General features: G+C 36.6%; 1 protein-coding gene across 1 annotated transcript in view; it reads left to right on the top strand.

Moving 5' to 3' along the window:
- Positions 1-13,422, top strand: part of PDE10A (phosphodiesterase 10A) — a gene marked incomplete at its 3' end in the record, with an annotated part of 88,990 nt that overhangs the window by 41,111 nt on the left and 34,457 nt on the right. The window contains 2 exon segments of the mRNA XM_010142662.1: positions 9,153-9,273; positions 11,582-11,631. Coding sequence (XP_010140964.1) covers positions 9,153-9,273; positions 11,582-11,631 — 171 coding nt within the window.

Below are 13,422 nucleotides of genomic sequence, written 5' to 3' on the forward strand. Positions count from 1 at the left end.
CAAGATTTGTAGAACAGAAAAGAAGATTTTCAAAATTTATTGGCAATTGTTGATGGCAATTTCATCATTTTGGTTTTCAGAAGTTATGTGAAAACATATCCTAGACTGGCCGCACATAGTAGCTGATGGGTGGAGGGGGGAAAAAAAAGATATTTCCCAATTCCTGTAGACTGCTTTTGGCATAAGAACAGCTCTGGTTACAAAATTTCATGAGCATCTGTGACCAAGCAGTGAACCTGTGAACTTTTTTCTGCGTGCTAGATTCCAGTATTTATGAAATGTATGTAACAGGGGACAGAATCTTCTTTTCATGTGATGTAGTATTGGGAGCATCCTTGGAAATACTGAGTTTCTACTGCTTGCTTGTTGTGCAGATGTGTGTTGGCTGATCCCATCCATCCTAGCCACAGAAACGGTGTTCTGAGCAGAGGGATTATAGAAAGAAAACCAACTATTGAACTACTATTATGAAGAAGACTTAAACTGAATTTCATACCTTGTTTTTGCTGATTTATTTGCAAAAGAAACAAAAACAGGAGATTGTGAGTTTGAGCACTAAGTGCATATGTATTCATCTATATCTAGACTAAAGATATATTTCTGTGACAGTATTAGTGAAAATATTGTGCATTGGAGACATGTTATTCTTTTCAGCTGGCAAAAATAACCCCATTTCTACGTGAGCTATAGCCAGGATTTTATTCTACATGCTGCTAAGTTTGCCGTGATCACTGTGTGCTCTTTTGTACCTCAGATTCTGAAGTTTAAACAAAAATACTTAATGTTCCTGATACGATCACAGCGAAATTAGCTTTTCATTTTCATTTTGCTTAATGACTTTCCATTCCATGTTTACTTGAACAATACTTCCAGCGAAGCTGCCTTTTGGCAAGTACCTTTGCTTTGAAAACTCCAGTGATGCCAACAGCAATTCACTTTGCAGAAGTTTACCATATAAACATAAGAAAATTGCCTAACAAGTGACTAGCTCGTTTACAAGAATAATACTTTAATCCTCTCCTTTCCTCTTTTTGGACTTGGAGCTTTTGGCAGCTGCCTTGGCACCACCTAACACACAGCGCTGTATGTCACTGACAGTTACAGAATTAGCAGGTGTGTTTTCAGTAAATAGTTGCAGTAATTGCATGTATCTTCACCGTGCAACTGATAAAAGTTTGGGCTTTTTATGACAGACTGGCAAAACAAGCTTATTCTTTGTAGAATTTCCTGTTAAAGATGGATTTTAAATGTTTTTGCACAGTCCCAGAACTGAAGACTCTAATGAATCAATCAAAAAGTTAGGAGAACTAGAACAAACGTATATATTTAGCTTTTAGAAATGATGCAAATGTCTTTGCACCCATTGTCACGAGAAGATGATGCTTGTGTAAGCTGATTTCTTTATAAAGAAAATCTTGTGGATACCATGGTAGCCATAAGCAACAGTAGTAGGAAAATGAGGAAGTTTATTTTTAAGTTTATACGTGATGTCTTTAGAGTGCTTCCAAGTCAAGTATTAGGAGGGAATATGATTTCATAAGCAGTTTTTTTAAAAAAGAGGACCAGTATTCAAGCGTGTCAATTTAAAATGAAGTTTATTATGCTGTAGTATTATATAATTGGGAGAGGTGATATAATTGAGATATTTATGCAGTTTTATGAGCCTTATGGATAATAACAGCTTATATGGTTACTTCTGTATAATCATGTTCTTTTCTCATAAACTAAGCCTTTGCTTTTTATTACATATTTTTCCTATTACTAGTGAAGCAATTTATTCCCGTATTACCATTTGATAACAGGAAAGGAGCTGATGGAAAGATCAGAATTGGATGACAGTAAATGGGGGCTATTAGTCAAGAATCTTCTCCTAGGCAAGGTGTTCACCACCTCTCTAAGGCTTGGAGATCATCTGCGTAAACAGGCTCAGAAATGTGTGCCTTCAAAATTAGTGAACTTTTTCTGTGCAGTGAGAGCTGGTTTGCATCTTCTGATGTAATAGGGCCCATTCTGCCAAATGTCATCTCATATTTTTCCTTCTTTGTTTTTGTTGTGAACATTGTTTGATGTGCAAACAAACTATTCTAAAATACATGTGTCCAGTGCTGCAATGCTAAACTTTATTTACTAAGCAAGTTCTAACCCATGTCCTCTCCAGTCAAAACAAGAAGAATAGGCATCAGACAAATGTGTGTATGAGCAGTTTCCTCTGAGGCTATGTACAAACATTAAAATTAATCACCTCAGCTAAGTCTGCTCATTACAGCTTTTTGCTTTCCAGTGTCCGAGTTTAAAAAAAAAAAAGCCTGGTTACTCCAGCTAACCCAGTTACTACTTCTAAGTTTTTGGAGCAGAGAGATTTTTCTGAGCTTCCTCTCTAAGCTCAGTGCTCCTCTGAAAGCCAGCTCTGCCCTGCAAGCTTGCTTACCACATTATCTCTGGTTTTATTTTTCAGTCTGAGGATTTGACATCCTTTGGCTCAGCATTTCCACCTTGAAGCAAGCAAACAGTTTTATTCCCTTTATGTAGGTTGTTTTTTTGTTAGGGTTTTGTGGGGTTTTTTTTGGTGAGTGGGTCTTGGTGTGGGGATTGTTGTTTTATTTTTTTTTTAAATGAGGTCCAGATCCATATCACTTGGGCAGTCGAGATGTGTGTTCACTGTTATTAGGAAACAGTTATCTCTTAGTCACCTGTGCCCAAATACAAGAAACACCAGTTTCTATGCAAGATGTGAACTAGCCATCACTGCAGTTAAACAATGCGAATTATTGCAGATGGTGAAAGTACTAGGCCTGCAGAAGGTGCGTTTAAATGTACATATCAAATGTGTACAACCTAACTTACACACATGGAAAAATTACCTGAATGAAAGTCTGTGTCTATTTTTCAATTTTATTATTGGTTTAATTAAATATTTTGGATTTTTTTCTACAAGCATTTCTTTCATTATACCATTGGTCATCAGAAACGCAGTAATGTTATTATAAAATACAATGATTTCTTGCATTTAAAGAAGCAGGTAATTGTGATAGAAGTCTGGCCTTCTGTTTTTCTAAATTAGGTGTTTGGATACTCATTATGGTGAAGTGTAACGCATGGAATTAGTGTACCAGGTACTTTTAAACAAGATGTCTCACAAGGCTGCCTTTGCCTGCAAGGGATTGGATTTGGTCACCAAGATGTTCTTCTGTAGTTATGCATTCCTTTAGGGTGGGGGGAAAGGAAAAATAGGAAAGAGGCAAGAACATGCTTTGGTTTTAAAATCTGCTTATTACATGCACAAATTAACTAATGGTCCCACAATTCTTAAAGGAAATACAGTGTGTCTTTACAAAAGATTCAGTAATTGAGTATTGGTGATCTTCCCAGAAGATAAGTTATGGAGGCAACTTGAAAATTATGTGGAGTGAGTCTCTGAAATCAGGATGGTAATTGTGGATCCGAGTTTTTTCATAATACTGCCTGAAAGGAAGGGAAAGCTGATCTATTTCAACAAAAGGCATCAAACAATTTTGTTTATTTATTTTCATGATTGCAATGCTTGTTTTTAAGAATTACAAAAGCCTTGCTGTTGGGAATTCGTTTTTTATAAAGCAAGTATCAATGACATAGACAACGTACATATGTAGGACCAGTCTTCTGGTCCAGTATGAGCATATTTAGCATAAAACAGTTTAGGTTGACATATCAATCAAATGTCAAGCAAATGTTCAGACCATCGAGACTGCAAAGTGCAAATGCACTTTTTTTTTTTTATTATTATTTGAAAGTTTATTTAGTTCATCTTTAAATGTGTTCCCTGATGACTCTTGCTGCCAAGACCATAGTTTTATATGGAAAGAAAACTTGTGTTGGCTGGAAGTTTATCAGGAGATTTTTGTCATTTTGGGTTTAGCAGCTGTTTATGTTCTGTAAAATGCTTCATAGAAAAGAGAGTAGCTGTCACTTCTAAAGAGAAGGCTGAAGAAGTTTGAGTACAAGTTGTTGTAACTTGTCAGATCTCATGATTTAGGTGTTTGTGGTGAAATCTGGTCCCTGCCTAAGGACATTGTTTCATATAAAGTGCTGTGCAGAATCACTTGGATTCACTGTCTGCAAGTCTTGATACAGTTATTGACAGATTAATTTACATGGTTTGATGAAGTATTAGTTGGTTACCTGAAATACTACCTGATGTAACCAAAGAGAAAACAGGTGTTTTAAACTGCCGTTGCTATATGCAATCTCCTTTATTTAAGTACATCCTTTATTCTTAGTGATTTAGCATCCTTCAACAACTGAGGGTCCTGACAAGAGCCTCTGCCCAAGGAAACTTAATCCCGGTCCAGTAATTCCTTCTTACCTGAACAGCTGGTTTTGTATTTTTGTGGTTTTGTTTTTTTCAGAATGCCATTTCAACCTAACAAAGCTTTTTATACGTATTTTTGAGGCTGTTTTTTTTTGTTTGTTTGTTTCTTTGTTTGTGGCGCTTTTTTTCCACTGTTGGTTGTAGTGGGTTTTTATTTTGTTTTCTTTCTGGATTTTTTTGGTTTGGGTTGTTGTTTGGGGTTTTTTGGGGGTTGTTTTTTTGTTTGTTTGTTTGTTTGGTTTTGCCTGCTTACATGTCTCAGATTACGATTGTGGCCTCAATTTTGAATGCCCTGGGACAGAGTAGTCTGTACCTGTCCATGGTGTGATCCCTCTTGACACTTCTAGAGTGCATTGCAAATGGATAGAGTGGCAGTGGAAACCATATGTATAACATCAGCTTATTCAGCATTGCTGATGTCCTCACTGCACACTCTGTCTAGCCAGCCTGCAAAATAGTGACCATCGCCTCTCACCTCCCAGCTTAACTGGCATAGCAAAAAAACAGTGAAAGCTGGGGATAGCACCAGGGGCTGGACCTGAAGCACTGGTTATGAAGAACTATCCTGCTTTCCCTCAGTTCAGTTTGATAATACTTGAAAGGGTGGGTAAGGAGCCTTGAAAATGTATAAGAAAATGCTTGCAGCTTGCTACAAGAATTCGTCCTTGCTTTCCCCGATGTCTGTTTCCAAGACGTACTGATGTGACAGGCCAGCCCTTTCTCCTGTTTCCAAGGAAAACCACCTGTGCTGTCCTTTTCCACTGAGCCTGAAAGGAAACAGGACCTTACAGCCACCCCTCTATGAGGGCTCTGGCCCTCATGGCCCTGTAGTTGGCTACAGGCTGCCTGCATCAGCTGACGAAGAGCTGTCTTGTGGTTCTCTCTGACATGCTCTGAAATCAACCTAAGATACCTAAATTACAGATAAAAAATAAGCAATATCAAGAGGAATCTTCCTGGTTGTGGCCAGTTTCCCCCATATTTTGTGGCTTTCACAGTTTGGTTTTTTTGTTGTTGTTGTTGTTTGCTTGGGTTTTTTCTCCTCTGAAGTTCTGCATCCTCAAAATACATTTGTCTATCCCTCTCCTCATTACATGGAATCTGGGCTGTTCATTAATCCTAACTCCTCCTAGCCTGCAATAATGTTGTACACTATGAAGTCGATAAAAGGATGTTTTTGTTGCAGAACTAGGCAATTGTTGTGGTGAAAGAGCTCAGTAGTAGGAAGTATTACATAGGAACTTGCTGTTCTCATTGATGTTCAGAAGATAATTTAAGAAGTTACAGAGAAAACAGAACAACTTCTGAATTATATTGGCACTTATTGACCCTGTGCTGTATTAATGAATGCTTTTTGTTGCAGTAGCAGCAGGGCTTTTTCTTCTCTGCAGAAGCATAAAATGCCCCTGGCACAGCCACCTTATAAACATGAAAGCGTGGAAATTAATCTTCATTTCAGTTTGTCATCCATAACATTTACTTTAGATATTAAATTGTGTCCTTGAATATTTCTTTTTTTGTGTGTATTTTAATTGTTCAGAATGAATGTTCAAAATTTGTCTCACTGTGGTATTTCAGTATCTCCTTTCATGGAATAAAATGTTTGTGATTTTCTTTGTTTAGATAAAAGTCATGTCACTAGTCTTAAATCACCTGTGATGGGTTGCTGTCTTCTATTGCACAATGATATTCTAAAGACAAATAAACATAGAAATATTTTTATATAAATCCTGCAAAAACATCCTTCTTTCATATTTATAAATTTGAATATGAATATTTATAACAGGATTTCTCTTCTTAATTGTTAGTTCTTTTTCATAGTATTATAATATATGCAGCTACTAGAAATATGATGCTGGTGTGATAGTGCTAAACCAGTGTTTAGTCCACTTGAATTATTTTAATGTGATGTTGCTGAAATGCAGCATTTTACAGTAAATTTAATAAAATACTTGCAGACCTTGAATTTAAATAGAAGGAAATCAGCAAGAGGAGGAGTGAATTAAGTGAAAAGAGTTCAGAATAGTGCTTAAATTGCAAACTAAACTATTATAACAAATTAAGAAAAAAACGCTACCTCTGATGATAAGTAAATACTCTTTTTTCCACCAAGTGTGTTGAATTTTTTTGAGGAATTACTTTCCCAAAGTAAATTTTACACCAAATATGCACAGCAGCACTGCACTGGATAGTGCTTGTACCAAGGTTTGCTGATGACTTATTCAGTGTTTAAATACATGGTTTCATAAAGAATATTGTGGCTTTTCAACAAACATAATTGTGGTTATTCAATCTAAAATGCCTTGAACCAAATAAATTAATCTTTTTCATGCCTCTGTAATAAAAATAAAACCATTTTACAGCATGACGGAGTAATTCTTTGCTAGTAATAGATCTAAGTCATAGAATCACTTATTTGTGAATCTGGACAAATACTGTTCATCTGGCTAGTTGTGGATCCACAGATTGTCAGTAATAGAAATCAGCTGTTTTACAACTGTGTTTATTATGCAGCTGCCTTCTTTCTGGTAACATGAGTGCATGCAGTGATTTGCCCTGCTTACAGAATTTTTGCAAGCATATGTTGCAGAGGTGAGGATAAAGGGCACGTGGCTTATTATGCAATTACTATGGATGTGGAACTGCTGCTTGGTTACGGGGGGAGGAAAGTAATTATTCTGCCACGAGTGTTATGCCAGTGGGCTCATTTTGATGATGCGTTTTCTTAATGTAGTAGCTTTAACCTTTGAAGATTTGTTTTAAATCTTGACTGTGCCTCTACAGGTGAAGAGATAGATAGATATTAATTTCCAAGTTCTGAGAAGGCATCTTACCACATGATAAAGACCTTTGTGCAAGTGTGCTTGATTAGTATTGTTGCTTAAGGGTGTGTGGCTATACATACTTGTGCAGGTATGACAATGCGTATGAATAATAGAGACGGACATTCACCATTTTACTGTTATATGGCTACTTATGGCTATATCGTTGAGTATAAAATTTTCACTTTCATGAAACTATGCTATTGTTTTCTTGCTTTGAAGAATCATACAGTAGTAAATGTGGGACACAACAAAGGATGGTCAGTGGAAGTTTGCCAGCTGCCATATGGTGCTAATAATGGTGATGGCACACTATACTGTAAACTCAAGACTTACAGCAGTTTATGCATGTATGCAATGTGCATCTTACATTGCTGTGAAAATTTATAATCACATCAATTTAGAAGAAGAATGTTTGTTAAGTTTGTTATACATTGAAAACATTTTGGACATCCTAGATGTCAAATGTTCTAATATGTCCATCTGGAGTAATAGATTAATACAACACTGTGTGTTAAGAAGTGGTCATGGCAAAGACTGAATGTTCTTAGGAGCCGTCGTAAAGTCAAGATTAAGATCTGCTTAGTTTAAAGGAATCGGGAGTTGATATTATCCAGCAAGCACTTGGGGGGTTTATTGGAGGAGTTTGCTGGTTTTTTTTGAGATGAAGTATCCAAATTCATCCTAAATATACAGCCGTGTGCTCTCTATTCATAACATAATGTGATGTACATATAAATGTATGAAAATAATAGTAGGAATAAAAGTTATATCATGGAATATATTGTGTAAGTTACATGCTTAATCCATCAGTAAGTGTCAGTTACAGAGAGAGAAGATCTAGAGAGATTTGGAGCAGTTACATACATGCACATAAATGTTGGAGCGGTGGGTAGGCTGTGGTAGTTTGAACTCCCATGGTATTTTGAATAGTACTGATTACATTAGTCTGGTCTATATTACATTTGTCTCTAAAGTTTGAATGAGCAGTAGAGTAAGTCAGTCTTTCAAGCAACTTTAATTCATCTAAATATCACCAGCTTCATTTTTTAGTTTAAGCAACATAATTCACTGCATGACTGAGTTCAAGAACTAACTGACGATACTACCTTTTTTCAGTTACCACATTACCAGTTTTGGGCAGGGTAATGAATCTTTACTACTGTCAAGTATTGCTTTCTATGAAGTTACTGTTTATGATGCTGTCATGCTACATACACACATTTACTGCCCGTCTTATCAGTTCTTCAGGACTTGGTTATAGGATTCAGGAACTGGATAACCAAACGCAGCTGGGTCCCTGAAGGGAGGCTGCATCTCCTTCCTGTGAGATTTTAGCCATGTCATGCTGTTTCATGGTACCAGCAACCAGCACCCCATTGCTCCCATCTAAATATTTTAAGTGTTTTGTAATCTCTTTCTAGCTTTGTCTGCTGTCTTCAGTTGGAACGAATGCCTGTTAGGCCACAGTGGCTAGCACGATTTTGACTTGTGATTTCTGTCCTTCAGTCTGTTGATGTTAATTGCTGCTGTATTAGAAAGGCTGAGATCCTTGAGCTACTACCTCCAAGCTATGGTGCTGAGCACAGTTCTGTCATTTGACTCATGAATTTGAGGTGGAAGATGCTGGCAAAGGCAGCTACTTGCCTTCTTTTCTGGTGGAGTAGATTAAAAGGAAGGTGTTGGAGGTAACTTATCTTACAATTGTCACATCTCTCAGTTTCTTCTTGAGACATTGTCATATGACTTTGATCAAGTTTAGGTGATGACTAATTGCTTAGTGGTGTACTTGGTACACTTAGAACAAATGCTGTGGCTGTTGCTTGGCAGTGACTCAGTTCTTCAGGCAGCTGGATTAGGGCAGTAGCAATTGACCCGGTATTGAAATCTCAGTGTATTATTTTTAATGAATTTATATGTTTAAAACCTGCAAAATGCATCTGAGTCATTCTAAAGTGCTCTTCTCATGTTTGCTTCCATAGTACCAGGATACGAATATGCAAGGTGTAGTGTACGAATTGAACAGCTACATAGAACAGCGCCTGGATACAGGAGGAGATAACCAACTGCTTCTGTATGAACTGAGCAGCATCATTAAAATAGGTAAGAAAAAGGATCAGATATCTCTGAGCTTTTACTAAGTATCAACGCACAGCGTGTTTATTATGTCATTTAATTAAGACAGACAGGTGTTGAGGAATAACAGTGTTTTCTTTGGATGTTGTCTCAGTGAACCCCTGACTGCACTTAGGTGAATTTCGTTTTTGGAGAGAGTTGCGTGTCCCATTGCAAAAAAATTCTTCTGTTAAATGAACCAGACAATAGACTATTCTGGTTATGATCACAGAATGGCAGGGGTTGGAAGGGACTTCTGGAGATCATCTAGTCCAAACCCCCTGCTAGAGCAGGTTGTCCTAGAGCAGGTTGCCCAGGATCTCATCCAGAAGGGTTTTCAATGTCTCCAGAAGAGAAGACTCCTGAACCTTTCTGGGCAGTCTGTTCCAGTGCTCCATCGCCCTCAAAGTAAAGACGCTTTTCCTCATGTTCAGATGGAACTTCCTGTGTTCCAATTTGTGTCCATTACCCCTTGTCCTGCCGCTGGGCACAGGAAGAGAAAAGTCTGGTCCCGTCCTCCTGACACCTGCCCTTTAGATATTTATAAGCATTGATAAAATCCCCTCTCAGCTTTCTCTTCTCCAGGCTGAACGGACCCAGGTCTCTCAGCCTTCCCTCATAAGCGAGATGCTTGAGTCCCTGCATCATCATGATGGTGTTTGCAATGTCAGTATTGAAAGTAAGATGTCAGTAATATCACTGCATACTCGAACTCTTTTTGAAAGAAAACTGAGATGTTACTGAAAGAGGATGTATCTTCTGCATGATCTCAAATTACATTCAATTGTTTAACTATTTTTTTCTGATGTAAATATCTTTTATGGTAAGAAAATACTATAATCATCAAAAGTTTAAAAATAAAAAACCAAATAATCCCAATAACAATGTAAGTGTAATTCTGCTTCTTTTTAGCCGGAGTGGACTTTGAGCTCAGACTTTGAGAGGAAGTATCAGTAGCTTTGTTCGGTATAGCTTTCAGGCAACTCTTTAGAAAGGTTTTACTGTCCCTGCTAGTTCATCGTTTTGTAATGATCAATAATAGCACTAGTTTATACATGTGATGTTTTAAAAGGACCACTTCTGTTTACCGATTTTGCTTAAGTGGTTATTTGGATATTGATGTCCAGCTCACAGCAAATCACACTGGATTTTGTTAATACACAGCAAGCGAGAGAAGCTGTAGGAGACAGGGTCTGCTTATCTTCTACTTTTTTTTTTTTTTGTAAAGGAGATGATATTTTTTAATGTATTTCCTTTACAGTGCTCATTTGCCTCATTACTCCATGTGCTTGCATAGTACAGCTGGAGGATTTACAATCTGAATGCAAATTACCATGCCCCGGACTCCCACTGGTGTTACACAGTTGACAATAAGCAAGTAACTGCACAGTGGGATATTTTTCCTTTTATCACAGAAATGCTGAAAGCCAATCGATTTGATAACACACAACAATAATTACTTCCCTGAAATGTTCTAAATGGATTCTTGCATTCATTCATAAAACCCAGATATCAGATACGTACATTTACTGGTTGGAAAGCTTGTTTACTGTCGGAAAGACAGACTTACACTCAAAGGATCAAAGTCTGTTGTGTAAAGCAAGGTGAAACAACATTGAGTGCTATATCCTGCTTTTGAGAGATTTTGTTTTAGCAGTAAGTGATGACAGTTGGTCCACTTCAAACTTTGGAGAGTTTAAGGAGCTTGGCTTAACCCTGTTTCATGCAACATTCTGAATCTGGCAAAAAACTGACAAATACAAACTTTCTGATGTGTGTGTTTTTAATATGGGGCAGGTGCAGTAAATAGAAACAGTTTGTTTGAAACAGATTTTTATGGCAATATTTGCAACATTTTATTTGCCTGTAATTTTCTATCTTAAGGTGAGGATAATTATAGCTTACCATCTACAAATGATATTTATTTTACTCATGGAAATGGTATTGTTTTCTGGTTGATTATATGATAAATGTATGTTCTTACGTTAATTCTATAACTCTCATATGAATTAATTTGAATTTACAGATTTTAGGCCTTGGAATAAGATGTAAAAAAAGTTGTTTCTAATTATCTTTTGGAATGTAGTAGATGACAATGGGGAAAACAAGAGTTACCTCTTCTGATTTTACTGTAGAGTTTGGCAAGTTTCAAGGGACAGAGCAATAGACCTTCACCTTTAGAATTTTAGCTGGTTTTGCGAAGTGGAATTGAATCTGTGGTTTTGCCTCAGAGTTCTTGTGTACGTTCGACTTCCCCTTGCAAGTACAATTATTTCTTTTATTATTGCTTTGGCAGCTACAAAAGCTGATGGATTTGCACTGTATTTCCTGGGAGAATGCAATAATGTAAGTATACCGGACTAAGATGCTGCTTTTCTATACAATTACAAGTGCTTTTTCTAATTTGTCAATGATATTTTGATTTTCCTTTGCATGTCATTTAGCAGGATATGCTACCTGAGTGATGAATATTTGCACTATATTACTTTTTTTACTGCAAAATATAAGTTTATTGAACATAGTGGCAATGAAAAATGTTTCCTGCATTTAGATGCTTGGCCTAATTTTTTTCAAAGATTTGGCAGTAATGCTGTTGTTTCTCTGACTGTGGCAACTTAACTTGCATTTTAGCTCCATTATTAATGGTCTTTAAAAACCAGAAGACTTAACTTAGATTTACTCTCTGCATAGCATATTCTTTATATTTAGTTATCTCTCTGGGTTTTTTTCTGTTTTAATGTCATCAGGTCTTCTGTTAACTGCAACTTGATAGTGAGATAATGTAAATTTCAGATGTAGATTTTAGTTAGAAAAAAAAATTAAGTTTAAAATTTATGGATGAAATTTGTTTCTGATGTAATAATTTGAATAACGGTGAGTCCGATATTTGCTGTTTTGTTATTTGACATTTAGAATGCATGACAGTTTTTTCTATTCAGATAAAATTGTACAGTTACCATTATACAAGATTTTGTAGTTACTTTGAATGGCTACCAAGAAGGAAATGCAGTTTATACTTCAGTTAGTTCCATCAACTTAAAAGTCACAGTTTGTCATAAATTTGATGTCTTTCATTAGTTCAAGAAACAAACTATTCTTACTGAAAAATAACTAGAAAGGAAAATATGTTTTTCATTGTTTTTGTTTCCTTAGTTTATACAGCCAGTTTTAATAGTTTATTTTTGTATAGTCTATTAACCAATTTCCTTTGCTCTTTGTGAAATAATTGAGGTCAGAAAAAAAGGAAAGAATGACATATTTTGAAATAATGGAAACAGGATTGAAGATGTACAAGCCTGCAGGTGACTTAAAACTTGCCTGAGAATATTTTTTTCTTATTCAAAAAGATAGTGTCTAATTAGAAAGATGTGGGAGAAATCCCATACAGAAATTTTGTAAAAGAAATAGAAATGGGTTTTACATTTTTTCCATTTAATGATTGTTTCATATAATAAAGGTAACAAATCTGTCGTTTAGAAATTGTGTCTGCTCTAAAGGCATTCTGCAGGTATGTAAATAGCATATGTTTTTTAATAACCCTTTCAGAGAGGGGTGTAATTTAAGAATTTAAGTAACATGTTGTCCATCCTTGGTGAATGCAATCTTTGGTTCTCCTTAGTAGGTGACAGCATCCACTCTAATGAGTGGGGAGTGATGCAAACAGTCACTGCTGTCAAAGGCAGGAGCTTGCAGGAAGTGCAGCTGTTCATTCTGAACGCACAGTGCTGGCCAGCTTCAGTAACTGCGCGCCAGCTGAGCGTGTTCATCTCGAAATGCTTTGTAAACGATTACAGTAAAATTAAGTTTGCAGCTTGAGACCTAGACAATTCTTACTACAGTGAGGTTTTTCCTAGGAGACTACTGTGGCATAATATGGGGCTCCTCCCAGTCTTCCGATAGCTTGAGGGCTTGGGCACTTAATGTTCTTTTTTCTAACTCTTTCCTGAAAAAAGTTTCAACTACTAAAAACACACATTGACTTTATTAACCGCTGTTATGTAGCTGCATCTCCCAAAATGGAATGTTCTTCATGTAGTTACTATAGGGACTGATCCCAAGTCCTTTGAAGTTAGTGTGAGATTTTCCATTCACATTAGTGGGCTTTGGGCCAAACTCATGTTCATAGTCCTGTAACCA

The sequence above is a fragment of the Buceros rhinoceros genome, unplaced genomic scaffold (assembly GCF_000710305.1).
Source record: "Buceros rhinoceros silvestris isolate BGI_N320 unplaced genomic scaffold, ASM71030v1 scaffold1689, whole genome shotgun sequence".
In the NCBI taxonomy this organism is placed as follows: domain Eukaryota; kingdom Metazoa; phylum Chordata; class Aves; order Bucerotiformes; family Bucerotidae; genus Buceros; species Buceros rhinoceros.